The 27,825-nt window shown below is 36.6% G+C and overlaps 1 protein-coding gene across 3 annotated transcripts in view; it reads right to left on the bottom strand.

Annotated features, from left to right (window-relative positions):
• Positions 1–27,825, bottom strand: part of LOC127573834 (exocyst complex component 1-like) — a 57,293-nt gene that overhangs the window by 10,160 nt on the left and 19,308 nt on the right. Inside the window, exons 6-18 of one of the 3 annotated variants that reach the window (XM_052022344.1) lie at positions 27,667–27,799; positions 26,025–26,134; positions 23,566–23,715; positions 21,857–21,959; positions 20,016–20,143; positions 18,653–18,703; positions 14,253–14,360; positions 13,525–13,607; positions 12,097–12,340; positions 8,102–8,285; positions 5,916–6,115; positions 4,474–4,668; positions 188–1,393 (exon numbers count right to left, since the gene is read on the bottom strand). In XM_052022344.1, coding sequence (XP_051878304.1) covers positions 1,241–1,393; positions 4,474–4,668; positions 5,916–6,115; positions 8,102–8,285; positions 12,097–12,340; positions 13,525–13,607; positions 14,253–14,360; positions 18,653–18,703; positions 20,016–20,143; positions 21,857–21,959; positions 23,566–23,715; positions 26,025–26,134; positions 27,667–27,799 — 1,842 coding nt within the window. In that variant the 3' untranslated portion in view covers positions 188–1,240. Of the gene's footprint in view, positions 1–187; positions 1,394–4,473; positions 4,669–5,915; positions 6,116–8,101; positions 8,286–12,096; positions 12,341–13,524; positions 13,608–14,252; positions 14,361–18,652; positions 18,704–20,015; positions 20,144–21,856; positions 21,960–23,565; positions 23,716–26,024; positions 26,135–27,666; positions 27,800–27,825 lie in introns of those variants that run through there. The other 2 variants (XM_052022346.1, XM_052022345.1) reach the window with 2 other exon arrangements.

Raw genomic sequence — 27,825 nt, 5'->3', positions numbered from 1 at the left:
CCAATTCCCACATTTAATGTACCACCCTCCGAGGCTCAGAAACTTCCAGCCTATAGTTTCTCGCTAACTCAACTATTAGAAGACATCCTGCAAGGTTGAAAACAAAGAGGGATCTGGACCATAGTATCCTTTCTATCCCCAGAAGTGGAAATCTCTTATAAAACATGTGTACAAAACAATAAAGTCAATAAGCATAGCAATACTGATTTATTTAACAAATACATCTGAAACTGTAACACATGGAAAGATAGAGTTCATAAAGAATCAGTGTGGTTCAGGACTTTTAGCAATGCATAAATGAACCACTGTCTGGTGCCCCATGTTGTTTCTTTTTGAAATCTTATTTTTGCACACCAAGGGTAAAGCATATATTGAATAACCTAAGTGCTGGCGTTGTGCTAGCATTTACCCCAAATTCAGGAAGAGGAAAGATGAGCATTTGGCAGTAAGGGGTACTTAAGCAATCAGAAGCTTCAAGGTTTAGGGTATGCAGCCCGACTTAATGGAGAGTAAAGGAAGGTGTTAGTTGTCACATAAACAAAATGAGGAAGTCTGATTTATAAAGGGGTTTGCTACTAAGTTTGAGAAAGAAAACATTTTTTGGGGTTCACGATTCAACTCAGCTGGATTTCACCTCCTTTGGTTAAACTGTATTGGGAATTGCGGCCAGTAGATCCTACCTTCTCCCTTTGATTTTATGCCCAGTTGCTTCCAAGCAGAAGTCTTTGTAGAAACCATTAGTTTTATGACCTGTTTCTACTGGTAGGGGTGCTCTAGATAGGGATGGAACTCCTTACTCGACCATCAAGGAACTTGCAGAAGCAATAAAACACTGGCAAAGTTAAGTACCTGTTAGGTTCTGGAGTGGTATAGAACAATGGCACAAGCCCCCAAATTTCAGCCTCATTGTACTTGAGCATCTAACACTGACTTTAAATGGTTTATTGTCTCTACTAAAATATTAAAAGAGCAATTTCAGGCACACATCGGTAAATTCAGAGTTATGTTGTAAAGCTATAAAAGGTTTGCAAGGGTTAAATCTGAAGTCATAACCAGAGGGAAAAAAAGAATTTAAAAATGTTAAAGTAATTAAAATAGCCTGGTATTCTGCTTTAGAAATGTAAAACCTTAACTTCAAGTTTAGGCTTAACCTTAAAATGTTGTCCAACTAGACTTGCAATTCTGGGAATTGAAGAAATATACATTTGAGTAGATGCTTGAATATTAAATCAGTTTGCTGTCAGTTTGACTTTGTTATATCCAAAAAATACTGTAGTATATCCTCTATACTAAAGTTCATGGTTATGCCAGAGCCCGGATAACATCGAGCAATCATTTCTTCAAACTGCTTGTACTGACGAACAAATTCTCCCTGCATTGTGCACCATACCACCTGTAAAACAAATTATATGTTTAAGTATTCTAATTTCTTTGGAGATACTGTTATAACCAAATTCTAAGGTGGTTTTTTGTCACTATTCATAAGTATCATTGATTCTAGATTACTGAAAAAGAAAGCAAAAAGGATAAAGAATAAACACCTGGAGTTTGTGTTCATGTTGACTTATTCAATTCAATGCAATGCATCTTAAATTGACAAAACAAGCACAAAAGATTCTGGAATTTTAAGTACAAATCAAGTTTTTGCCAATTTTTCCAGTTTAGAAAGTCAAAGCCCACAAAATTAAACAAAAAATATTAATTGGCAGTTCTTGCAAGTTGTTTGTTTGAACACTTCCCCAAACTTGTGCAAAGTCAGATGCAATTTGCATTCAGATACATGAAAGCTCCTAAAGCAGAAATTCTACCCCAGTATTAACATTTCTTGTTCCTTTTTTACATATTTAAAAATCAGACAAACCTTCTGGTATAAAACAGGTTTACTTAACCAAATTAAAACATAGAATAGAATTTCAGTGGTTGAAAGAATTTGGGAAAAAATAAAATCTGTACCTAAAAACTTGTAAATACTTAAATTCATTGTTCACATCCTCTATAAAATGTTACAGGCCAGGTTGCTGTTTGGTTAATGTCCCTTTAAGGCACCTGGCCAGTGGAGTAGTGTGTGTGTGGTGTGATCAAAACAGCAAGACTAATACAACATGCTGACTGTTTTGCTCAGTAAGTCAGGACAGAGGGGGAGAGAGGGGGAGAGAGCGAGAGCCACTGACTGCTGGTCTCCGTAACAATGGATGAAGAACAATAGCTATGTCTGTCACTACAATCCACGTATGGATATTTGGAGCAAACAAGTGGAGTCCGCTTTGTCGTTAACCTGTAGTGGGAAACAGGTATTTCTGTGGGCAGCCACATATCAAACGCCTTCGGGGTGGCAGATACTTTGGAACAAAGCAATGGAGATCATCGGATATTGAGGTGTCATATGGGTTCCATTGTGGAACATGCGGATTTTGTAACTTCTCTCTACATTTTCTCTTCAGTCAACGGTGGTTTTGCAAAAGCCTTTGCTCATGTTTCACCTTGTGACTTGCTGAACTGAACTTTGAGAACTATTCCTAGACTTGGAGTTTGGGAATTTGCCATACACACACTTCGAGCTTAGTTTTGGGGATTATGTTTGATATTTAACTTTTTACTTTTCTTATTATCACAAGTAATTATTAATAAAAGTTTTTTTTTAAACACTTATACATGACTCAGTGTGTTTCTATTGTTGCTGGTATGTTACATATACATGCATTGCTGTTTTATAGAGCATCTTCATTCCTTCCATCTTAATACCCACATTGTTTCAAAACCCAGAGCACTGCAGTATTTTTTAGATATTAAATTTTAAACTTTTAATGTAGTTTGTGTGCCCATCCTATTATGTCCTTGTAATTGATTTGGAAAGATTTGAGTTACAAGCTACTATTGGAGTAGAAAACTGAAGACCATAATGCTGACAAAGAACACATTTGTGTAGTCAGTGATGTTAGAAGAACTGAAAATCAATCATGGAAAGCAACTGGTACTTTCAAGTAGCACAGCATGCTAGATTAAATTGTTTTGCAGTATTTTGTGCATGTGCTCCTCCTATACATAGACACTGCTCGGCACATTGATCTACTTCAGTGATGTAAGTTCTCAACTGATTCTGCACTGCAATACTTGAGTGTGAATAAAGACTTAGAGCCAGCCTGAGCTTTGAATGTAGAGTCTGGCCTTAAATGGAAGAAGATCTGTTCCAACACACGTTAAAGGCTTGTCACTCTCTGAGCTGCTGTCAGTGAATGACAGAAGCCTGAAATCATCACAGTTGAGACCTTATGGGTAGGTCCTACATTTTGCTTTTGACTGGCCACTGATCTTTGCTTCCAATGTCCACCTCTGACAACAAGATGATGCACCATCTGGTGCTATATGTTGTCCACCACCTGACATTTGAAGGCAAACATGTCAAATCGACCCCTCTGTTTGGAGTAGGGTTAAATGTACAATTTCTGTGGTTAATCAGGCTTGGGACTTGAAATATTTGTACGTTCAATGCATTGTACAGCGCACACACAGATCAGTTCTCCTTGCCCTAACAGAAACATAGTTTTAGAACACATTGCAGATATAGATGGATTTCTAAAAAAAATCGTTTTCTTCCCATAAACAATCCAATTTGCTCAGACTTGTACTGTGCCAGTATACATCTTCCTGTGTAGGTGCATTCCAGCAGAGAGTTTATGCAATTTCTGGTGTGCACCTTTCATTTATGTGCCATTGAATAAGCTATACCCTGCAAAAAAAGTGTGGCTTAGACTTTTTCAGCAATAAATGAATATGTAGAAAAGGTGCCAATATCCTTTTTATTAAAGCTTCCTGTGAATCCTTTGATTTGTCACATGTGTTTGATGTTGCAATTGTAGCAATGAATATTAAATTCAGCACTTAAACTTCATTTGCTGATAGAATTCAATGCCCCTGAGGGGTTATGGTCACATTATGTGCTCATCTATCCAGGCAGTTAGCAGCTCTCATTCCACGTTGATCCCTTTCTGATAAAAAGAGGACCATTTTCCTTTGCTGCATTTACCACATCATGGGTTTCCAACATTTTCACAGTAATCACTTCTTATAATGCATACAGGCACTCATGTTCCAGGGCACGTGCTTACAAACACTGTCAATAATAATCTTTTCTTATGCAAACTAACAACTTTGTAATCCCTTTAAGATTGAACAGAGCCTTTTAAGACCTATCTGGATTTGTGTTAAACTCTCACCCCCACTCAATCTGTCGACTTGGCTCTCTCCATTTATTTTGTTGCTGCACAATAAATCTATGATATCTAGAATGATGCACCAACTGGACAGGAACAAATTCAAAGTGAGGAATTAAGGTAGTGATGCTATGTTTTAGTTTTAACAGCACTTCTAAAAATCCTATCTTAAAAGTCACAATGTTTATCCAATTCAATATACTGTATTACTTGGCTCTTGCGCAGGGTTTCAATTTTGATTTACCCATTAACTCCTATTTACCTGTAGCAGGTTTCCTTCTTCACTCAGATGCTTTAGAACTTTTTTGTAGAGGGTTTCCAGAGCCTTCTTCACCTCTTTACCTTGATATTTTTCAATCACCTTCCTTAATTCTTGTTTGCTAAATACCAGTTGATAGCTTATTTCATCCGCTTTGACCCCCTGTGCAATACGAGTTTTCACCCCATCAAAGAAGATCTGCAAATTAAAAAATATCAAATCTATGATTAATACAAGGAGCTCTAAATATCAAAATGCTCAACACTGAAACATACTGGAGAATTTAACAAATATTACTACGAGTTTTTTTGTTGATTTTACGCTGATCAAATTTAAATTTTTAAATCTGGCACAGAGTTGTAGTCATGCTATAAATAATTAAAATACATCTGAACATAGAGGCTGAAGATTATAAAATATCACCCATCCTGTATAGAATGCACAAAAGGGAAACTTAATTTACCTTGGAAGCGGTCACTCAGTTTTGGCACATGATGCAACCAAACAGAACAAAATTCTATGGTGGGCTTACTGATGCAAATTAAAAGTTTCAAGACCAAGATGAATCGATTTTGCCAGAAAGGGTGTCAAAGGATATGAACAAACAGTATATAAATTGAGTTAAGACAAAAAAAATTAATAGGCTCAAGGGGCTTAATGACTTACTGCTGTTTCACTATTTCAGCAGCTTACCCTTGCCCTCTGCATATATTCCTTCAACAACATTCTCATATTTTAAACGCAGTTTGCAAATCTTCCAATAATAAAATCCTTCTCAACCACATCAAGGCTAATCTCCAGTCTTTGTGCATGTTTCCTTACATTATATTTGCCTTAAAGTCTGTCCATTTGATCATGATATTTTTCTAGATGTTGCCTCATTAGCAGATCTGTATGAGAAAGATGGCTGAAATATGCCAACCATATTTTAGGAGTTAAATGCCCCTTGTCTCAGGGTATGGAGTCATGAAGAAGGGTGCCAAAGGCAACAACTTCTCTACTGCTGCTTGGGTAAGCTATCTGATACCAAGGAAAAATGGAAGAGGACTGCAGAAGTATCTGTGCATACTTCACTCAGAGACCACATCTTTATTCATCCTCATTCCAGTATTGCCATATCACTAAGCAGCATGAAAGGAGGCATCATAATAGTACAATTTAATGAAGTTCTACTTCTGAAATATCTGGAATGAATTGCACATTGTACTCTGCCATTCCAGACCTGTAAGGCAAGGTACTTTAGTTGGAAAAGCCAAAGAATTTCCAGAATAGGTTAACTGTTGAAAGTAGCCTGCAGTTACCAGATCTTCTGTGGAACATTTGCAACATGCGGATCAGACTTGAACTTTGATCTCACTATATGTGACTACTAAAGGAAGTAAAACAAGCAAAATTCAAATATTTTTTCATTAATGCCTAATGAGATATACAATTGAGATACAGACATTTAGTTTCTCCAATGGCTGTCCCAGATATTTAGTAACATAGAGGTTAAGATGTTCCGAGTATTGTTGGTAGGCTTCCTTTTTTCTGTCTTCAAGACTGTTGATCTTCATTTCAGAGAGGAAGCAGTAGATTTGGTGAAAATTCTCCATGATGACAACATCTGGAGGAATCTTCAAATTCATTAAGGCAACGTTTTTAACTTGAAATACAAAAAAAAATTGAAGTTACTCATTTCAGTACAATTCTGACTACATCTGAAGAACTTTTCTGCTATTACATGGCAAGAGGTCAGACTCAAATGATAGAATTGTTTAAGAAATGAATAGGTGAAGGATTCTACTACTGAACTGTGAGAAGCAATCTTATTCTGAGTGTTAAAATAGTTTTTTTAAAAAATGGACAAGTGCATAAATTAATTTACAAATATTAAATAAATATTAAGTTCAGATTTAAATAAAATATTTTATATTTCTACAAAAATGGATATGGATTTACAACCAAGGAACTTACTCTGGTATTAGATAAACATAATGGAACAGGGACACAGCTAGGAGAGCTAATGTCTCACAGCTCCTGATCTCCGATGCTGACTGTATGGAATTTGCACATTCTCCATGCGATCAGTTTTTCCTGGGGTACTCTAAGTTTCTCCCATATACTGGTTGTTAGAATAGTTAGCCACAGTAAATTACTCTTAATGTGGGTGAGTGGTTAGAGAGTTAGTGGGCATAAGAGATAGAATAGGTTTAGAGGGAAATAATTGGGAGAATGAGGTTGATGTGATTGCTCCAAGAGGCAGGAATAGACTCAATGGGTTAAATGGGCTCCTTCTATGCCACAAGAAAAGATAGAAGTATCGTTTGCAAAAATATGGTTTTAGTCTTTAATGCATGCAGATCAAGGAAGTGATAACTATCATTTGCAAAAAGCCAACATCTTCATAAACTTTCCCCTGGAAAGAAAGGCAAGCCTAGTTTAAGTATAAAGAACCCAGTTTTTAACATCAGAGCTCTTTAAAAAATCACACACTTTAGCTCTTTTTGAATAGAAATATATGCTCTTAACTAATTCTCAGGTGAATTGGAGTATCACTTACAACAGGCAGTTAACTGGAGCCTTCACTATGTTCTTCTCCACAAGTTTACAATCGTGAGAGTAAAAATAATAAGCACACACTGATTAGAATGGCATATAAAGCATGCTTCCACACATTTCAGCTACACATAGCAACACATGTCATCTTAGTAAAAGACAGACAAGTGGCACCCTGTAACCAATGTCCCTGAGGAGGTGTTAGTCCACTTGGATATGCAAATAAAAGAGCCAAATGCATATTGTGGTTCTCATTGCAATTTTGGGTTGCCCTTAGGGAGCGAGCACCAATGCTGATTGTTCTGGGATAAACTGGCTGTAATCAACATGTTGGTAAAAACTATGAAGTATTTATCATAATGACAACTACTGCTGGTCTCAAAACCTTTAGCTCAACTTTTTTTTAAAATGACCTCCAGATTACTTAGAGTAGATTATACAAAATATTTCAATGCATGTTTCACCTTCCTTATTTTCTCTGAGTTATGTACATTGCACTTTAGGCCATAATTCCATTTTTGCCAAGCAAATTACTTTCTCTCAGATGGATTTTTCCTAACATTCCTCCTCAGTCTCAACTTCAAACTGATAACCCCTTGCCATATCTACCCAGCTCTATGATCTATCATCCTTTTTAAAACATCAATCTAATTTGAAGAAACAGATACAATTTCAGCAAGTTACCTCTACGTATAAACCTTGTACTTTAATCACAATTACATTTACATAACTATATCCAACTTTATTAGTTTGTGCTTTATAATATTAGCCTCCTACACAGAATGTCGTACATGTGGCTAAATTGTATATTGTAGCACTTCACACCATCTACTTGTACATAGGAGTGCATTTTCATTTTAGCATCAATACAGTCCATGTACCTCCATTATTCACAATGAAAGCTTGAATTAGCCTGGTGGGAGCATAACCAGCAATTGATCCACATAAACTGCATTTGGAAGATCTGGTCAATCTAATGGATTGGGTGATCTTGCACTCACCATATTACAAGAGCCTTAGGTGGGAAGGCATTACAACATGAATTGAAGTTTCTGTTTTTGCTCATATGCCTCTCCCTGGGAAATTTACTTACCGCTGGTGAAGACTGCTGCAATTAATTTATTGTAAGCTTTATCCAGATCGCCTCTTCGCTCAGCATTCTTAAAGATGGCTTCAGCAACAGTTAAGAACTCCTCAAATCCAATAACAAATGGCAGAATACCAATCTTGGTCTTCTTTGGAACCTTAGCTTCTTCTATTTGTTTGCACAAACCAGACTGAATTAAAATAAAAATACAAACTCAGGGAGCTGTTCAAGAGTTTACAAAATTGCTTGATTATAAGTAGCTCTCTCAAAGTTTATTACCTTTCCAACCATGCACATTTACCACAAGACCATCTTCTATTACCAGTATTTGCCTGTTATTTACATCAGTCTTACAGTTTGTCTGAATCACAGAGTAGTTCCAGCACAAGAGGTCATTCAATCCCTCACGGCTCCATGTCTTCCGCTCCCCACGGCCCTGCAATTTTTTTTCTCCCCATTCAAGTACTTATTCAACGTTCTTTTAAAATGACAATTCAACCTGTCTCTACTTCTATCCCTGGCAGTGCATAGATTTCAGATTTTAAATCACTAAGTAAAAATATTCACGTCACTTTTCTTTTGGCAATCAACTTCGTTCGACACCATCTGGTTTTCAACTCTTTTGCCATTGAAGTGTTTCTTTTTATTTATTTGGGTGGAGCCTTCATGATTTTAAATGTTTACATCAGATCTCTTCATAAGCTTCCCTTTTCAACAAGAACAATTCCAGTCTATCACATAAAATCTCCACGTCCCTGGAATCAATCCAGCACATCACCAAGGCCTTCATATCTTTCCTTAATGTTATGCCCAGAACTAAACAAAATACTCCAGTTATGGCCAAGGCAGTATTTGTAAAGGTTCATCATAAATTCCTTGCTGCTTCTATTTATAAATTCTCTATGCTCCTTCAACTGCTTTCTTAACCTGTTCTCCCACCTTCAATATTATGCCCTAAATTTCCCCATTTCTGTACCCATTTTAAAGGTGATTTGTATTACCAAATGACATTTTAAAATTGGCCATAATCTTTTTATGTGGGACTCAAAGCCATTAAAATGGTTGCCCTAACCAGTTTAGATGAAATATTTTGACCTCAGTTATCAGTTCTAGAACAGTAGGGTGAGGTGGGGGAACTAAAGACAATTTTAATCAATTCCTGTTGATAAATTTCCAGATTTCTTTAGGCAGTGAATTGGGGTGGAGCCCTTTTTTCTGAATTTGATTGAAATTACCCAAAAGCTTTGCATTTGGGGGGGAAGTGTCACAAATGTGATTGAAGCCTGCTTTACATGAAATGCTGACATCATAGTTTTCATATACTTGCCCATTTGGTTTTGATTCTCAACAGGATAAATGTTAGTAATTAGAATTTTCTACTTATACGGATCTGCTATCCTTCAGGGAATCACTGCTAGAACTATTTCCTAGAAATTGAATCAGATGGAATGAATTTGCATATGTATTTTCAGGTGTTAATAGCACATAGGATGTGATTTTAGGCATGTCTTGCAATGTCTGCATACATCTCCTGATGAAATTACTGGGTTTGAAAAGTTTACTGGGCACATCCTGTCCGCATGCATCCAGGCACACCCATATAATTTCCCCATTGGATTTTCCACTAATATGTTAATGTCATTTACAAAATACATTTCACTTGCTCACCAAGGCTACTCTAACAGCACCTCCCAAACTCGCAATCTCCACGAAGAACAAGAGTGACATGTGCATAGGAAAACCACCATCTTTGGTTCCTCTCCAAATTGCACATTATTGCCAGTCCTTCATTACAGCTCAGTCAAAACCCCGTAACTCACTACCATACAGAAGTGCTGAAGCACCTTCACTGGAATAACTGTAGTGGTTCAAGGAGGTGGCTCACCACCACCTTCACAAGTACAATTTTAGACAGACAATATATTCAGACCAAGTAAAAAAAGGCAGGATGCTCAAATGACAAAACAAATATAAAATAATTAAGCAATGGGAGACTAAGGATCAGGGTTGTAAAATGGGGTATAAGAGTTTAGCGTTGGGGTTAAGTGAATACTCTTGTGCCACTGTGAGTGGAGGAGATTGCTAACCACCATTACTCTTAGCAGATCTCAGTAAACACTTCATTTCACCCATTTCCGTTGCCTCATACTGGTGGTTCATTTCACTCAGATTTGAAAGGTGGGGTGTATGGCAGTTTTACATTTCTCTTTCTGGGCTGTTTTTATTATATAAAAGTATCAGTAGGTGGACAGTTACAGCTGGAAATGAAAGCAAGCTTTGGTTTGCAGATCGGGGAAAGGCAGCAGAAGATGCCTAAAAACAAATTAAACCGCAAGTGCTGGAATCTGTAACAGAAACAGAAATGCGGTAAGAACTCAGTCAGGCAGCACCAGTGGAAAGAGAGACCAGTCAACATTTCAGGTCAGCAACCCTTCTTCAGAATGTTGACTGGTTTCTCTTTCCATAGAAAAGGTCTGAAGGGCAGCCTTAATAATGTTTAGAGGCCACAAAAAAAAAGGAAAGGTGAAGCACATGATTTTTCACCTCCCAGCAGCATTCTTCACATGAATGCCCTCTTCCACAACCCGCCACACCCTCTTCACTTTTTCTGCATGCTGTCACCTTACAGCAATCTATTCAACTCAGTGGCACCTTGGTGACTGTACTGTGGTAACATCACACCTGCCCCACTCCCTGCCCATCTTTTTCCACCATTTTTTTCTCAACTTCCTTGCCCCCTCCATTTGTTTCCACTTTTTGCTTCAGCATAATGTTATTCAAATCCCCATTTGTTTCCCATTCATTGCTCTTACCATTCCTGTTCTCCTTTTCTTGTATTTCACTATTCACAGTCCTCAACTCCTTATGCTGAAGGGCTTCCATCGGCACTCTACTTCTCATTGCAAGCTGACAGCTCAGTTGTTTCACCCTAATATATTTCATCACTATTTCTCACAAGCTTATTGGTTCCTCTTTTTTGTACTCTACCTCTCAGGATCTGCTGACTTTCACGGCCACTTCTTTTTGTTCCTAATTGTGTTCTGGCAACACTGTCTCCTAGGACCTTCATACCTCATGTTATAATCGCAGCAATACAATATAAATAACATATGGCTGACTATCAGTCTCAAAAAGGTAGATACACGGTAAGCACACCCTTAATAGTTTTGTTTGGGCTACATTCTAAAGCAGAAGATATCACTTGCCAAGTATTTGCTGAAGAAACAATTTTTTTTAATATGAATGTTCAAATATTAAATTAAATCCAATGACATCAACTATTTTACTGATATCTGAATTAATAAATTTAATTTTAAATTTCATGTATACAACACAAATCAACTGACAGGAAGCTCAATTTTGATAGTAATTCTCTAAAGTAAATGTGGTATTCTACTGAGGGTGGTTTTGAGCAAATACTTCAGAAGCAAAATTTTGGCTTGAGCAGGCAAAGTTTTAAGTCACCCACTGGTAGATATATGGTTTATCACAACTGGGCACAAACCTTCTTCAGTCTTCATCAGAAGTGAAGGTATGCTGTAATGTCAGAGGCACTGACGGCAGTCATCTTTCAGGCAGAATATTAAAACAAGAGCCTTTATGATATATTAGCGAAACAACATTATTTTGAAGAGCTGTTGATTTATCTCCAATTTAGTGGATATATTTAATCTTTATTCAACATCTCAAAAGTAGATATCTAATCAATAACATATTGCTATTTTTCCAGAGCTTGCTATATTTCCTACATCACAAAAGTGATTACAAGAGTACTTCAATCGGCAGCAAAGCACTTTGATGTGATCCAAGGCCATGAAAGGCAGCATATGAATTCAAGTCTTCCTTAAGTCATTTTAACAAGGCTACAAAATTCACCTGAAGTGCATCATATAAAGATGTGGAAAAACAGTAGAGCTGTGTTTTTAGTTGATAGCTACCATTATTGAAGTATTTTAGTAAGTACTTTATTAAAAATCTATAACAAGATATCAATTACTTACAATGCATTTATCAAAGTTGCGTTTGACATGCACCAGACTATTTCCAAATGTAGATTTGATAAAGGACGGAGTGTCAGAATCTTGAGCTGCTAGTGCATGCTGGCTCATTATTACCAGTAAATGCAAGGTGTTGGATGGGTTGATCTTATCACAAAGGTTTACAAAGCCTCTCAGATCTAGTTCAAGAGTACTGAAGATTTCATTCATCATTTTTCGTTTATTACTTATTCCTGGATCTTCCTGCCTAGTAGAAAATATAATAAAAACCTATGGCACAAACATTTAAACTTACTTTAAAATATATATAACTTCATAATGGAAGATTAGAAAACAAAACAGTATTAATGCAATGAAGATTCATCAGGTGTGGATGCATATAGTAATCTGTTAGCTATTCAGGCTTCAAGACTAATATTAGAGCAACACAGAAATTAATGAGAAAATGAGTTGTAACTTATTTTTGAACATGCACTGGATTTGTACTTATAGGATGTCATTCACAAGCTCAGGATACCTTTATGTGCTTCACAGGAAATGGTTTTTGAAATTTAATGCAAGGACATGCAGCAAAGTCCAACAAACTGCAATGAAACCAAAGGTCCAAATAATTTTATATTCATTGGAAGATTTTGGTGAGGCATAAATGCTGGCCAAGATATGGGGCCAATTCCAGTTCTTTTCAAATAGTGACAAGGCATCTTTTATAGCAACTTGGAAGGACAAATGGAACTCAGAATACCTCATCCAAAATATAGTACTCTAATAACAAAGCAACTCTGCAACCTAGATTTTGTGCTCTAGTTTGAGTTGAACATAAAGCCATAACCATAAATCAATGAGAGACAAATTTCATTTGAGCATCTCTATAGACAGATTTGTGTGATGCTTGAAACTGATATTATGCTTCCATCTTTCAGCAAGGAAATCAACACCATCTGAAATTGTATTAATAATTTCAGTAACTCAGTAAGTGGAAAAATCCCACTTGAAATTGTCATATTCTTATGAGAATTAAATGATAAACCTGAATTAATATTACATGCTAGAATTAAATGAATATTAAATGAATGTTCACCTCAGAAATCAAACTTGCTTGGATCAGAATCTCACTTTATTTTACATTGGGACTAAGAACAGATATCTGCAGGTAAAGGCCTTTTATGAAGGTGGCTTTCAAAGCAACCGTAGTAAAACCGTATCTTGGGACAGATATTCTTTGATTTAAGAGATGCTATCCATCAGAATAAGAATATGACAATTTTATAACCATCAGATTACTGTTGGTAAGCACTGAAGTGTTCTTTGAACTCTTTGATCTTAATCATTTATCTACCTAATAAATGGCCAAAAAATATACAGGAAAACAAATCAGTTCATGGCAAATGATAATTCCAGCTGACATATTATGTAATGATACACGTTACATACTCTGGAGTACTCCGATAAATCCGTACTCTCTCTGTTGAGTCTTGGTTAATCACTGCCGTAAGATCACTTTTACTTCCCAGCAACTGAAAAAAGATATTTAATTTAAAAGCTTTCAAAGTTGTTCTGCTATCAGTTAGCCACTTTCACAGAGCTAAATAATGATCATTAGCTATTCAGCACGACTCAAAAGAACTTTTAAACAGAAATCTAAATTTTAGTTTTTTGTTCCGCGTCTCTAAAACATACCATTTGGGTTTGCAACCCCAGGAATTAAACAGTTTACAACAATAATTAATCCACCAATGAGCATTTCTTACAGATTAGTGGTAGGTTGACCTGACAACTGATCAGGAAGCAGTTAGGTATTGATACCACATATTTTAAAGTAACCGTGTTGTCTGACCACATTCAGTGCCAAGAAGGACATTGATCACTCCAGTGCTACGAAAGCTTAAGACTCATGGATATAGCCATGCAGTATTTTAAAACTGCAAACACAGGAGCAAAAAAAAATCATTACAATTTAAACCACTTGATTAGAAAAAATATTGAAAATTGAAAAATTATTTTTAAACTGATTATAAAATGTTTTTTTAAAGTATTGCAGCTAGCAAACTTTAAAGGCAACATGTTTTGCTTAAAACTCAAAACAATTACAATTTAATGAAAACTTGAAATTTATAAAACACTCAAGCTACAGAGTTTGAAAATATATAGAGCATTACTACCTGTGGTGTTTCACTGTATGTGTCTTCCATTAACATAAAGAATTTCGTGATAAACTCTTCCTCTGCAATGCATACAGGTGCCAATTCCGCAAGTACCTGATCTATGATCTTTAAAGAAAACAATCACAGTAATAAAACATACAAGCCACTTGTCCTCATTATTCCCTTACTGTAATTTCACAGATAACGGGCAAGGAAAACCAAAGATTTCCATGAATTAAATAAAAATAGAAAGTGCTGGAAATCTGGCAGTGTGCATACAAGAATGGAAGTGGGAGAGAACATGCAAGTTAAACAAGTCAAGTCAAGCTGAATTTCAAGTTGAGTTTATTGTCGTGCACAAGTATGGTGAGGTACAGGTACAATGAAAATTTCCTTGCAGCATCATCACAGAGGTACAGACAACATATAGAAAAGGCACAAATTTATTTTTGATACCCGACATTAAAACAGCATCCAAAACTACATAAAATTTTGTCTATGCCCTCAGAAGCAAAGGGTGGAAAGTGTAGTCCAGGTAACTATGGACTTCAGCATCAGCTGATTGTAGATAATTGAGTGCTGTCCAAAAAAAAAGCACAAACACACAGCAACAGCAGAAGAAGCCAATGTCATGTTAAGCTTGAAATTCTTCAAGATAGGAACATTGTAGGATGAAGCTGAGAACTGAACATTTGGGGAAGGTCGGAAGACAAAGTGAGAATGAGGTGAGACTGGAAGAAAGATGAAGTTAGAATTCAGTGATGAGGAACTGGAAGGGAAAGAAAAAGTATTTTGTTGAATGAAGGATGAAATGGAACTATGGAGCCTGAGTGTTCTGAAAAAAAAGTTTGTGCACAAGAGAAACGTGAATAGCATTCACCTGCTGGCACATGGCATTGAGCCTGGATCCAGCAAGGACAATGACTAGAAAAACACAGAATATCTTGAAGATGTGCAACTATGAGTGGATCAAGGAGGATGAAATCCACTTGGAATAAGTCTGAGCCAGATACTGATGAAATTCTACAACTAGGGTAAAACCCAAAACCGCAGGCAATTGCAGTTTAAGCAGCATCTGTCAGAGAAACAAGGTTAATATTTCAGATTGATAATCTTTCTTCAGATTTAATAAAATTAGAAAACAAGCATGGTGTAAAGCTTGCTCCTCTCTCCATAGATACTGCCCAACCCATATTTACTGCATTTTCTGTTCTTATTTCTCATTTCCAGCAAAAGCAGTTTTTAAATAAAAATTCATTTAATTACGAATATTTTTGCTGTACAAGGTGGGCATTCCTGAAGTGAATTAAAGAAGAACATAAGAGCACTGTATTGTGACAGGCTGGGGCAGAAAATGTAATGAAGTGTCTGCAGTACAGAGCAAATCCAGTTAGTAAAAATGTTAAAAAAAAATCAAAGTTTAGGAATCTTTATTTGAATACATGCAGCATTTGCAATAAGATGAATGAGCAGACAGCATAGATAGCAAACATATGAGTATGACCTAATAACTATTAGAGGGATGTGTAGTAGGGAGACTAGGATAGGAGCTCAATATTCTAGGTTATACGATCTTCCCAAAGAACAGGCCAAAACAGAAAGGAGGCAAGGTTATGTTGTTAATGTTAATTGTTGAGTCATGATATCGAGGCAGTGGATGGTAATATAGAATTGGTTTGGGTTGAAATCATGAATAGCAGGGGAAAGAAGAATAGGTGGGAGTAGTCTATAGGCCCCTAAAATGCGAACTCTCGATAGGGTGGAATAGGATGGATCTGCAATATTCAAGGGAGATGTTAATCTACATATCGATTGGACATATCGCAGAAGAATTTGAGGAGTACGTCAGGGATTGCTTCTTAGAACAATACGTTACAGAAGTTACCTGGGAACAGGCTATTTTTGATTTGGTCATGTGTAATTGTGAAGCTTTAATAAGAGATCTTGTGGTAAATGATACCCAAGGAGATAGTGACCACAATATGATAGAATTCTAGATGTAGTTTGAGGGTAAATACCACAGGACCAAAATCACTATCTTCAATTTAACTAAGGTCAATTAAAATGGTACGAAGGTGGTGTTCTCTAAGGTTGACTGGGGAAAATAAGCTAAGAGACAGGATGAATAATGGTGCATATTGATATAGCTGATCCATAACACTCAGCAGGTATTTATTTCAATTACAAAAGAGATTCCACAAGAAAGAAACACAACCTGTGGTTAATAAAAGGAGGTCAAGTATAATGCCAAATTGAAAAATAGGACATACAAAGTGGCGAGGGCTGGTGGTAGGCCAGAGGACAGGGAAGATTTAGGATCCAGTCGTGAAAGACTAAAAAAAGTTACAAGGGGAAAGAAAAGAGAAAACCTGCATGGAATATCAAAACAAACAGTAACACTTTTTAATGGATCTATAAATAGGAAACTGGCAGCCAAGGTAGGTGTGGGACCTCTGGAGAATGAGGCTGGTGAATTAATCACAGGAAACAAAGAAATGGCAGATAAAGTAAATCAATTTTTTGCAGTCTTCTTGGAGGACACTGCAAATATCCCTAAAATAATAGATGGGCTAATTTCAAATAACAGGGAGGAACTTGTAAAAAAAAAAATCACAATCACAGGGGAAAAGGTATGACAGAAAGTCACGAGGCTAGAGGTGAACAAATCACTGGGACCCAGTGGCCCAAACCCAAAGGTTTAAGGAAGTGGCTGCAGATATAATGCACTCATTTTTTGAAATTTTTCAAAGCTTACTAAATTCTGGAAAGGCACCAGAAGATTGGAAAACAGCCAATGTGACTCCCTTGTTCAGAAAGGGAGAGGAAGAAGACAGAGAGCTTTATGGCAGTTAGTTTGACATCTTCTGTTGGAAAGATGCTAAATTCGCATATCAATGAGGAAATAATCATTTAGGAAAGCTGAATAAAATAAAACATAATCAACATTGTTTTATGAAAGGTAAATTATATTTGACAAATTTGCATGAATTCTTTGAGGATGCGACAGGGAGAGTTGATAGAGGGGAACCTGTAGATGTCGTGTATTTAGATTTCCAAAAAAACATTTGACAAGGTGCTGCATAAGAGGCTGGTGCATGAATTAAGAGCCCAAGGTATTGAAGGAAATGCATTAACATGGATAGAAAACTGGCTATTACACAGAAAAGAATTGGAAGAAATTGGCCCTTTTCAGGCTGGAGGGATGCAACTAGTGGTATACCCCAGGGATTGGTTCTCAGGCCTCAAATATTTACTATTTACATTAATGACCTGGAGGAGGGAATGAAATGTAAGAGTTCCAAGTTTGCTGATGGTATGAAAATAGGTGGATGGGCATATTGTGATGAGGACATTGAGATTCTGCAATGGGATATAGATAAATTGAGTGACTGGGCGAAAACCTGGCAACTGGAGTTTAGTATGGGGAAGTGCGAGGTGATGCATTTTGGTAAGAGGAATCAAAAGGTGGATTATTATCTAAATGGAGAGAGACTACGTGAGTGAAGTTCAGAGGGATCTAGGTATTCTAGTGCATGAATTATAAAAATTTAGCAAGCAGATCCAACAAGGCAGCAAATGCCACGTTGGTCTTTATTGCGAAGGTGTTGGAGTTTAAGAGTAGGAGGCTTTCTTACAGATGTACAGGGTTTTGGCAAGGTCACACCTGGAATACTGTGCAGAGTTTTGGTACATTCACCTATAAAAAAGATATAGTAGCTTTAGAGGCAGTTCCAAAGGAGTTTCACCAAGCTAATTCCTGGGATGAGTGGGTTTTCCTCTCCAGAGAGAGTAGATATTTTGGGTGTGTATTCCTTGGAGTTTAGAAAAATGAGGGGTGAGCTTATTCAAATATACAAGATGCTGGGGGGGGGGTGTGGTGCTGACAGGTTAAACATTGAGATGTTTTCACTCATGGGAGAGTCACGAACAAGGGGACATAACTACAAAATAAGGGGCCTGTAACTTGCAACTGAGCTGCATAGAAGTGTCTTCTCTCAGAGGGTGTGAATCTCTGGAATTCTCTGCCTCTGAGCCTGGTGGAAGCCAGATCATTGGATATACTTAAGGTGTAGATTGATAAATATTTGAAAGACTGAGGAATTGAGGGTCATGAGGAACTGGCACTGTGGAGGAATTGAGGCCAGCGTAGAACAGCCATCATATTGAAAGGTGGGGCAGATGCAGGGGAGCCTGGCAGCCTACTCCTGCTCCTGTTTTCTTGTGTTCTTGTACTTCAGATGATGGAAACCTAACACAAGAATAGAAAATACTAGAAATGCCAAGCATATTTTTGACAATGGTATAGAACTGTTTTTCATTGACGGCAAATTAACCCATTCATATGCCATCTTGAAGGCAATAACGAAATTTATTGGTAAATAAAATTTTGATTTTTATTTATTGAGATTAAGCCATACCTCTGTACAATACGAGGAAGTGCTCCATTCTCTGTCCTGGTCATCCTTTGCCTTGATGACAGCACACAAACCAGAAAAGAAGCCAAACATTTAAAGTCAGTTCATTGTAAATTAATGCTGTGAACAGATGCACAAATCAACTATTTTTTCAATAGAGGGTCTAATGTAATGTCACAGAAATACCTTGCTTTCTTAAGCAAAAGAGTATGCTAGAAAATAGATTTGTTGAAGACACAAAGTAAAAAAAAACATCTTGTTTAAATTTGTTGTAGACCGTATTCAGCAAGACGAAATACATAATGTAATAAACATGGTACTTCCAGGACGAGTTGACAGTATTTATCTGTTTTTAAACAAGCCAAAAGTATTGGCAGCCAGACTGGTCAAATGCGAGTGTAAGCTGACTGCTGAATTTCAAATGAATCCAAGACCATTAGGGGCTTATTAAATTGTCAACGTCAATCACCTTATCGGGAGAACCTACTCAATAAATGAAGGAAAAGGCATTCTGATCAAAATACAAGTCCTTATCCATAAAATTGTGCAATTCACTGTGAAAATGGTCTGTTAATGCCATTGAGAGTCAAAAAAAAGTTTGCAATAGAGTACTTTTGCTAGCAGCAAAAATACACCTTTGAGGAATGAATAAACCAAATTGGGCTGACCACTGAGAATAAAAGTAGAACGTTTGACAAATCTGTTGGAGTTCTTGGAGGTTCTGACTGGTAAGTAGATAAGAGCAAACCAGTTTGGTGTACTGGACTTTCAGAAGGACTTCGATAAGGTACCACACAAAAGATTATTGGGAGTCACATCCTGGCAATGGAGTGAAGACTGTAGTCTTCAATGGAGTGAACACACAGGTCGGTAACACCACAAAGTGACAAAGAGTTAATATTTCAGGTGGATCACTTTTCGTCAGATGAACATTTTTAAACAAGTAAGGGGTTTGGGAAACTAGAGTAGGTTTAAAATAAAACAAATGGAAGTCTGATACAAGGTGTAGGAAAAAAGTGATCAAATAACACAGATGAAAATAATACATTTAGAATGTGATCATGCTGAAATAATGGGAGTGGCAAGTAAAAGATGTAACCCAAATCCAAGTAGTACATAATGGACATGAACACTGCATTACATGATTGACTTTTTAGGCAATGGTTTTTAAATGGTTCAGGGTAAAATCCATCACATTATGCAGCTGACTTTTAAGCATTGATGAGAATGACCAAATATGCACAATTAATGCATTTATCAGAAAAATTCAAACTTCAAACATACATTGAACGAACTCTGACGGTACCAACAACACAGTATTATTAAACTGATTTATTCAAATAACAGGCATGGAAACTTGCTATACCTTGTCCAGGATTCCACGATCTGTTAAGTCAGTTTCTGATTCTAAATGCTCATATAAAGAATTTCTGAAAAATGTTTTTTGCAGATTGGATGTGGAAGCAGTCAGCTTTTCAAAACTTTCCTGAATCTCTAAAAGTCACAGCACAACAAAGAAAGCAGACCTTGTATGTTAAATATTTGATACCATAATTCCTCATTGTATTAATTCACTACTTTTAGAAAGTATTTATCCTCCATGTACCACAGGAAGTCAGCTGTGGTTGAGTTAAACAGATATTTCTACACATAAAATAAAAAGGATGTTTCCTGGCATCATCACAAGTAAAATTTTTGTTATATTGGCCCTTTAATTGTAGAAAACATCCCAAGATGATCCAAGGGAGTGTAAACAGTCAAAAATCAATGCACTATCAAGTTTAAGGATCACACCACTGCACCAGTTTATTCTGCAATGAATTTACACTGAAGCTAACTAACCACTTAATATGCAACTAAGAAGCTATACCCTCTGCATATATCAAAAGGTGGAATCATTATTAGGATATGCAAGGCCTTGAAAGGGTTCAAAACAGTGTCTGCAAGTGTCTCCTGTCTTCAAAGAACCTCAGTTGCTCAATAAGCTTTAGCATGGTATCTATTGATTTCAAAGTATGGAAATAGGGGTGCTGATTACATGATGCTACGTGCCTGTGATGCTGTTGCAAGTAAGTTTTTCAATGCACCTGTGCAAACCTGTATTTGTGTAAGCCTGTATCAAATTATAGAGACCCAAGAGATGGCAGATGCTGGAATATGGAGCGAAAGAAAACTAAGCTAATGAAGGAATGCAGCAGATCAAGCAGCATCTGTGGATGCAAGAGGATAGTCAATGTATTGGGTCGAGATCCTGTACCAGGTCCCAGCTAATGGCTTCAAAAAGGGAAGAGAATGATTCATCTTGACTTGAACATAAACCACATCTTATAAATGTGATTGCTTAACCATAGAGAATGTGTCACCCAGACTTGTTTCTATCATTCCTCACTTCCTTTTTTTGGCACCATTTCCTTTTTTTGTTATTCTCTGGCAATTACAAGGCTTTTAGAGAAAATACAGAAATCACTAATAGCTAGACAACAGGTACAAAATCCAATGTAAAAGACTAATGGAATGCTGGTCTTTACTTCAAGATAACTGGAATACAGAAAGGGGTGGAAAACATATTACAACCACATAATATTTGTTATAGTCCAGCTAGAGTACTGAATTTTTCTCTGGGAACCACACATTAGGAAGCACCCAAAACCAAAAATTTGTCAAGATGACACTGAAAATAAAAAGAGTTCATGAACGAGGATGATTGCATCAGCTAAACATTTCTTTCACTGAACGTGGAAAATTAAAGGATTTTTGAGGTTATTGAGATGTTTATGATAATTAAAGTTTTTAATAGTTTCTATTTGCCCATTTCCATTGGCAGAAGTATCCAGAACAAGGAAAATCATTCACTTTTGTTTTTGAGATAAGTTATGCAAAATGAACTCTGCTTTCAAAATCTGGTAACTTTGATTTCATTTCAAATTTCAAACCGGAAAGGAGTATGACAGTCTTGCCTGGAAGCTATGATTTATATGTTTACATTTATCTTGTGATTGTTTGAGTTTATAGCAAGGCACAGTTACTTAAGTTTACAATTTAAGATCAATGACTTTAAGAAGGGCAGGGGAAATTACTTGATCATCATAAATGCATTTCATACAGCTGGCTAGCCATAGTAATGTCCGTGTCAAGTATTTTTTGTGAGCTTCATCACAATAAGACTATTTGCTGTCAGTCCTGTTGTTGCCACCTTAGCATACTTACTGAATTTCATGCCATCCTTTATCCCAGTCAATTTAAACTTCAGTAAATCAAAGAATTCTTTGATTTGTTTGTCATAAAGTTTTCTAATGCTTTCAGTATATACCTGATGCAAGAGCAAACAGAATTAAAATGGTGAGAAGGGAAAACTTGTAATAGTCATCAAAAAAAAAATCTAATCATAGCTTTTCCTGTATTATTGTGGATCGATATCAAGGATGTAATGAATTCCAAATAGTCTCAAAGATCATTCCATCAGATGTTCTTTCATTGAGTGGTAGGAACAGCTATTTTGTAGCCTCACTCATGAACTGTGTTAAGATGTGCCTGATGCTGAAGCTCCTTATTTCAGCTTTCCTAATTTGCAATTATATCCACGGCCATCCCCTGATCCAACTGATTATTTGGGTTCATGGCCTAAGCTGACAGACAAAATTGAGTCCATATAGTTCCCAGTACTATACATGGTTTTGCTCTGCTATTCAGGCATTTTGGTCTACAACTTCATTCGCAGACAGCAACATTCTTGTACACTACACAATGGAATTTTATTAATAACTGTATCTCATACACTGATGAACATCCAGTGTTTTGCCTTGGGTTCTCAGAGGATATAACACATACACACGTACAGGTACAGCTGGGTGAGCTCAGTGATGTCAGCTGGTGTGCAACGCATGGTTTGATAAAAGTGCACATAACCCATCTGCTTAAAGAAACTGAAGCATACCATAACCATAGTCTTGAGACTTGCTTCACACCAAGGGGGCCCAACATTACCCAAGTCACTGCCAGGGAGTATGAAGCCATTGTCTTCCAGACAGATTTAAGTTTTTTTCACTCACCTCACTGCAAGTAATGTCAAGACCCACAATCAACTTCTTTACACCCCTTCAGTCAATTCTGATTTCTCCCTAATCCTCTCCCCAACTCCCCCCCCCCCCACAACCGATTTCCCTCAATCCTGCTCACTAACTGCTTGACTAATCATCTGCTCTTCACCTGATCTTTCCCTTGATGACATCTGCAGCTCCCCACGACTGTGTTTTGATTATTTTCCAAATAGTGGTCCTCTAAGCCACCCTAGCCCTCTCAACTCCTGGCCCTCTTCATAAAACCAAACCTCACAAACTGATTTGCAGACCAACTGACTTCCTTTACAAGCTGAACCAAATGATGACCTCTACAGTGCTTCTACTTTTTAACAAAATTATTCATGCTGCTGACTGCTTCTGTTCTAGTGCCTGCATCCTCAGTCTCAGTTTTTTTTAAAGTGTCAGGGGTTGTTTGAGAATAAGTTATTATGCAATTAAAACTTTAGTTACACTGGAATGGATAAACTATAATGATTTTGTATGTTTACATAATTGGCAAGTTGAGCAGCTTCATTTCATTCCATACATTTCAAATACTTGTTTCTTAGAAGATTCCTGATTTACATAAGTGCAGGTCCTGGAAGTTTGTGCCTGATTTTAATGGTAATAATTGAGCGTTGTTAATGTCACTTGATTTTAATTGCAGACTCCAGCCCAATGTAGTTGACAACTTCCTTTGGTTTTAAAAGGGACATTAACCAGTTTATTAAATGAATTAATATCATAATTAAAGAAAGGGCAATGTCATATGAATAAGTAATCACACATCAACATCACTACACCATTCTTGACTTTCACATCTTATAAACCACATTTTTGACAGGCAAGTAAACATACCTTAGACAAGTCATTAAAAATAACAGGGTTGCTGCTTTTTAGCCAAGCCATTAAAGGATTATATGGTAACAATTCATCATGATAAAATTTATGTTTGGGGAAGATCAGTTCTCCAGTCTGCTGCATCAAGCTAACACTTGAGTCATTTCCCTTAAAAGCAAGACAAAGTTAAAAAGTCTTCAGAATATTCGCCAAAAGAAACAAAATCACTCAATTCCCCCTTCCAGGTTGCACAAATATTTCAGCAAAACTTCTAGACAACATAAATAAAAATGCCAATAGGGAAAAAAAAACACCAAAGACATTTTATTTAGTTAATTTGGTATGTTACTAAGCATGCAGATCAAGGGTTCCCACACCACCTCCAGGGAAAGAAAATTCATGGTCCCTAATCATGAGTGACAGTCCTGTGTTGTTAACTTTCTACAGATTAGACATTTGCTGTTAGTTCACAAGGCTCAGCTACCAAGATGGTTATTTGATAAGGGCTACTGGTATCTATGGAATGATTCCTCACCGTTAAAAAGAATAGATGAATTTATACAGGTTAAGAAGGTTCCAGATTCAACATTCCAAATGTTCACACTGATTTTAGTATTACAACAGATTTTAGCACTTGCCAATAGGATCAAACTTAAAAATAATGGCTTATACTTGTGAATAGAGGTCCCCCCAAGAAGAGAGAAAATTGGTGAAATTTTTGACATTACTACCTTTAGTACTTTAGTGCATGAATGAAATATTGTCTACAGATACTAATGTATATTGTTACTGTGAGTGTATATCTGATATAATAACATGCCAAATAACATCAATGCTACAAATGCCAGGTAATGACCATTCCCAAGAGATAGTCTAATCACCTACAATCAATGGCTTTACCATTGTCAAATCCTGCATCATCGGCATCCCAGTCATCACTGTTGGAAAGAAATTCAACTGGAACAGTTCATAAACACTGTGGCATCCTGTGACTGCCATCTTGTGGCAACTGAAAACCGTTCAATAGCCTTAAGCCTTTTCATCATCTGTAAGGCACATATCAGGAATATGATGGAATACTCTTCATTTGTCTGGATTAGTGCAACTCCAACAACATTTGAAGCATGAGACCATCCAAGAAAAAGTGGGCCTGCTTGATTAATCACACTAAGTATTCACACATTCTACAAGTGATAGACTATAAATGCAAGACAGACCTTCTAACTGCAGGCACTGCAGTTACTCGTCGAGGCTACCTCCAAACCAGCCTTTATCATCAAGAAAAAGGCAGTCTGAGAACACTACCATCCAACTCACAGACCACCCTGATTTGGAAACATATCATTGTTCTTTCATCACCACCAAGTCTAAATCTTGGAACTCACTACCAAAATAATATTGGGACCACTTTTACTACTGCATAAAGTTCAAAGTGGCACAACACTAACTTTTCAATGGCAATTAAGGACAGGCAATAAATGCTGTCCTTGCCTGCCAGCAAAGTCTAAATAATGAAAAATCAAAAAACTGCTTTGAGCTGGTTTATCTGTTGGAAGTAATGACCTGATATTTAAGTAAAAAGTGGTAATTTCCAAGCAGAGTTGGAGCCTTTATTGGAATGGAGAAGATCAGTTGTGGGGAAATGCATATACCAGTGTTCTGTATTTTTTTGTATTTTAAATAGTTTTAACAATTTTGAAAATTGTAAACCATATGTTTAATTGTCAATGGGTTTTGAATGTTTTCTATTGTCAGCATTCAATCACTTTGACAGCCAATAAGTCCAAGGCTGAACTGACTGTAAAACCAATTCTGGAGACAGGGTTTGCATTAATTATTGAGCAGCCTGTCACTGAAAAGGCTTTGAAGTTGGTTTACTTGAAGAGGTTTGTGCCAGGGAACCTGCTCCAGGTAATTGTGGGTTTAGTGCATAAGTAGCTGTATTGTGCAAGCAGTGAGCACCTCAGCAGAAATTCTGGGCCAATGCTATAACCAGGAACAAACTGATAATGACCACCTAATTTCAAGTGTTTCAATAAGTTAACAATGCCACGTGGATAACAATTTTTTTTGGGGTCTGCTGAAAGCTTGATGTAAAATATTTAATTAAACTGTCAACAGTTAGATTGCAGAGTATTGCCCAGTCAATTACTATTTACTCAGCAAGAAAAAAAAGCATCAAAAGTATTGTCATCAAAATCAAATTATAATCAGCTTACTTGCACAACTATCTATTCAATTTAAGAAATGCTAGATCAAGGTTGTACTCAAAAATGATACAGCCAACTAATGAGGCTTGACTTTCAATGCATTTAGCTTTAGTTTATCAAAGTATTAAGAAAACTGTTTATAAACAGGAACAAGAGATCACCATCACATTCTTAAAGCTTTGCTATGCATATCCCAGTAAGCTTTACAAAAGTTTTTCTGACTAGTTTATTCCAAGAAATGTCTTACTTTATTAACATTACTCTTACCTGTAGCACAAATATATTGTTAATATGCCGTATGAATCGACTTTCAAACAGTTGTCGCAAGTTTTCAAACGTTATTAATTGTTCTACAACACTTTGTAGCTTCCGATGGCCTAATAGAACCAAAATATTAAGGGGAATTCCAAGTTAACATTAACAACTAAATTTATAGATAATGGCCCACAACTTGCATTCCTATGTAAAAACATGAAGCAACAGTAAGCTTTTGTGCGCATAAGGCTCTAATCAAGCTTGTAGCCTCATTGCTACGGCTATCTTGCAAAGTGCAGCAGTAGAAGCAGCAACTAAGCATCAGGCAATTCCTTAGCTGAGGACACCTATATGTTGCCTCAATACTCTGTGGAAGGAATGAATTAACCCATGAGGAGTACCTCACTGGCAGTTCTTCTGAACCACTGGTAAAAGATAAGTTCATTTTGGACCAATAAAAAGTTTCTCACTTATTTCATTAATTTACAAGCTTTTTGGTTCCAAGACCTTTTCTGTTCCACAGAAAGTTAAACATCAGGTTGCTCCCTTCTAATATTAAACATCATCGTGCAACTGACTTCACATCACCGTCTTTTGATGAGTGCTTATTGAAAACCTTCAAACTGTTCTTCTCCTGGTAAATGGGAATTATAATTTACAGTACAAATGAAATGTAAAGATCATTACTAAGAACCAGTTTTGTACATGTTTTGTTTTTAATTTTAATCATTTATAATTTAGATTCAGCAAAATAATTAAGGTTACATCATTTTGCACTATATCATTCTACAGCTCACATTTCATATCTGCAAAGCTGTAGTGAAGTCACCTATGTTAGGTTTCTGTTGACAGCAGCCAGCAATAGTTACAGGAGGTGATACGATTTTCCCAACTTGGAACTCCGAAAACCATTTAAGATGTGTGAGGGTTTGCAGTATCATCTACTTCCACCAAAACGATAGTGCTTCCATTCCACATTTTCCAGGTGTGGATGGCAATTAAGCACAGGAACTCTGGCTATTTTCTCCTCCCTTTAGCATCGATAACAAAAGTAGCACATCTATTGTTGCCCTGGTCAAGATCATTTAACTTCAGACAAATGAAGGATTGAGATCTGAACTTTCCTAGCCTGTGTTCAAATTTAAAAATAAAATGGGAAATGGAGGCTACTGGAAGTGGCAATTGATTATAAAAATATTGTATATCAATCTGTAGCCTTTAATTGCCAATAGGTTGCTTTCTCAATCTGGAGGTGAGTATTTTGTTCAATTTGTGCTGAGTAAAGGTATCCTTGTATTTTTTAAATTCTATTTAAAAAAACATATATACTCAAAAGTAAAACAGAATGTTTTCACATCAGGTGCTAGGTAAAGCTTCATCGTCTCCAGAAAGATACTACACAACTGCAGGACATTTCAAAGCACTTCATAGCATTTATTTTTAAAGTCTAAAATCTTAAAGTTAATTGGTTGATTCGTGTATATTTCAGTTCTCTCAAGTAGATGGACACTCCACCTCCCCTCCTCTCAAAGTTAACCAGTTCTTGAAACTTATACAAAACTGACTGATATGTATTTATAGGACTTACACATTCATTAACTCCAAGAGGTACAAGCTGCATAAAGGAAAGCAGAAAAGTTAAAATAGAACATACCTGGTAATAACCTAACATTCATACAATTATTCAAAGCTTCAACAGCAGCAATGCAAGCCTGTAAGCTCTCAGGTGTGGACAGATCACCAGTCCTTAAAGCCTCTTGATGCTCTTCAGTAAGGTCCAACTTGTCCTATTATAACAATAATCATAAAAACA

This window comes from Pristis pectinata, chromosome 8 (assembly GCF_009764475.1).
Source record: "Pristis pectinata isolate sPriPec2 chromosome 8, sPriPec2.1.pri, whole genome shotgun sequence".
NCBI classification, from domain to species: domain Eukaryota; kingdom Metazoa; phylum Chordata; class Chondrichthyes; order Rhinopristiformes; family Pristidae; genus Pristis; species Pristis pectinata.
This window is presented reverse-complemented; position numbering and strand designations above follow the sequence as displayed.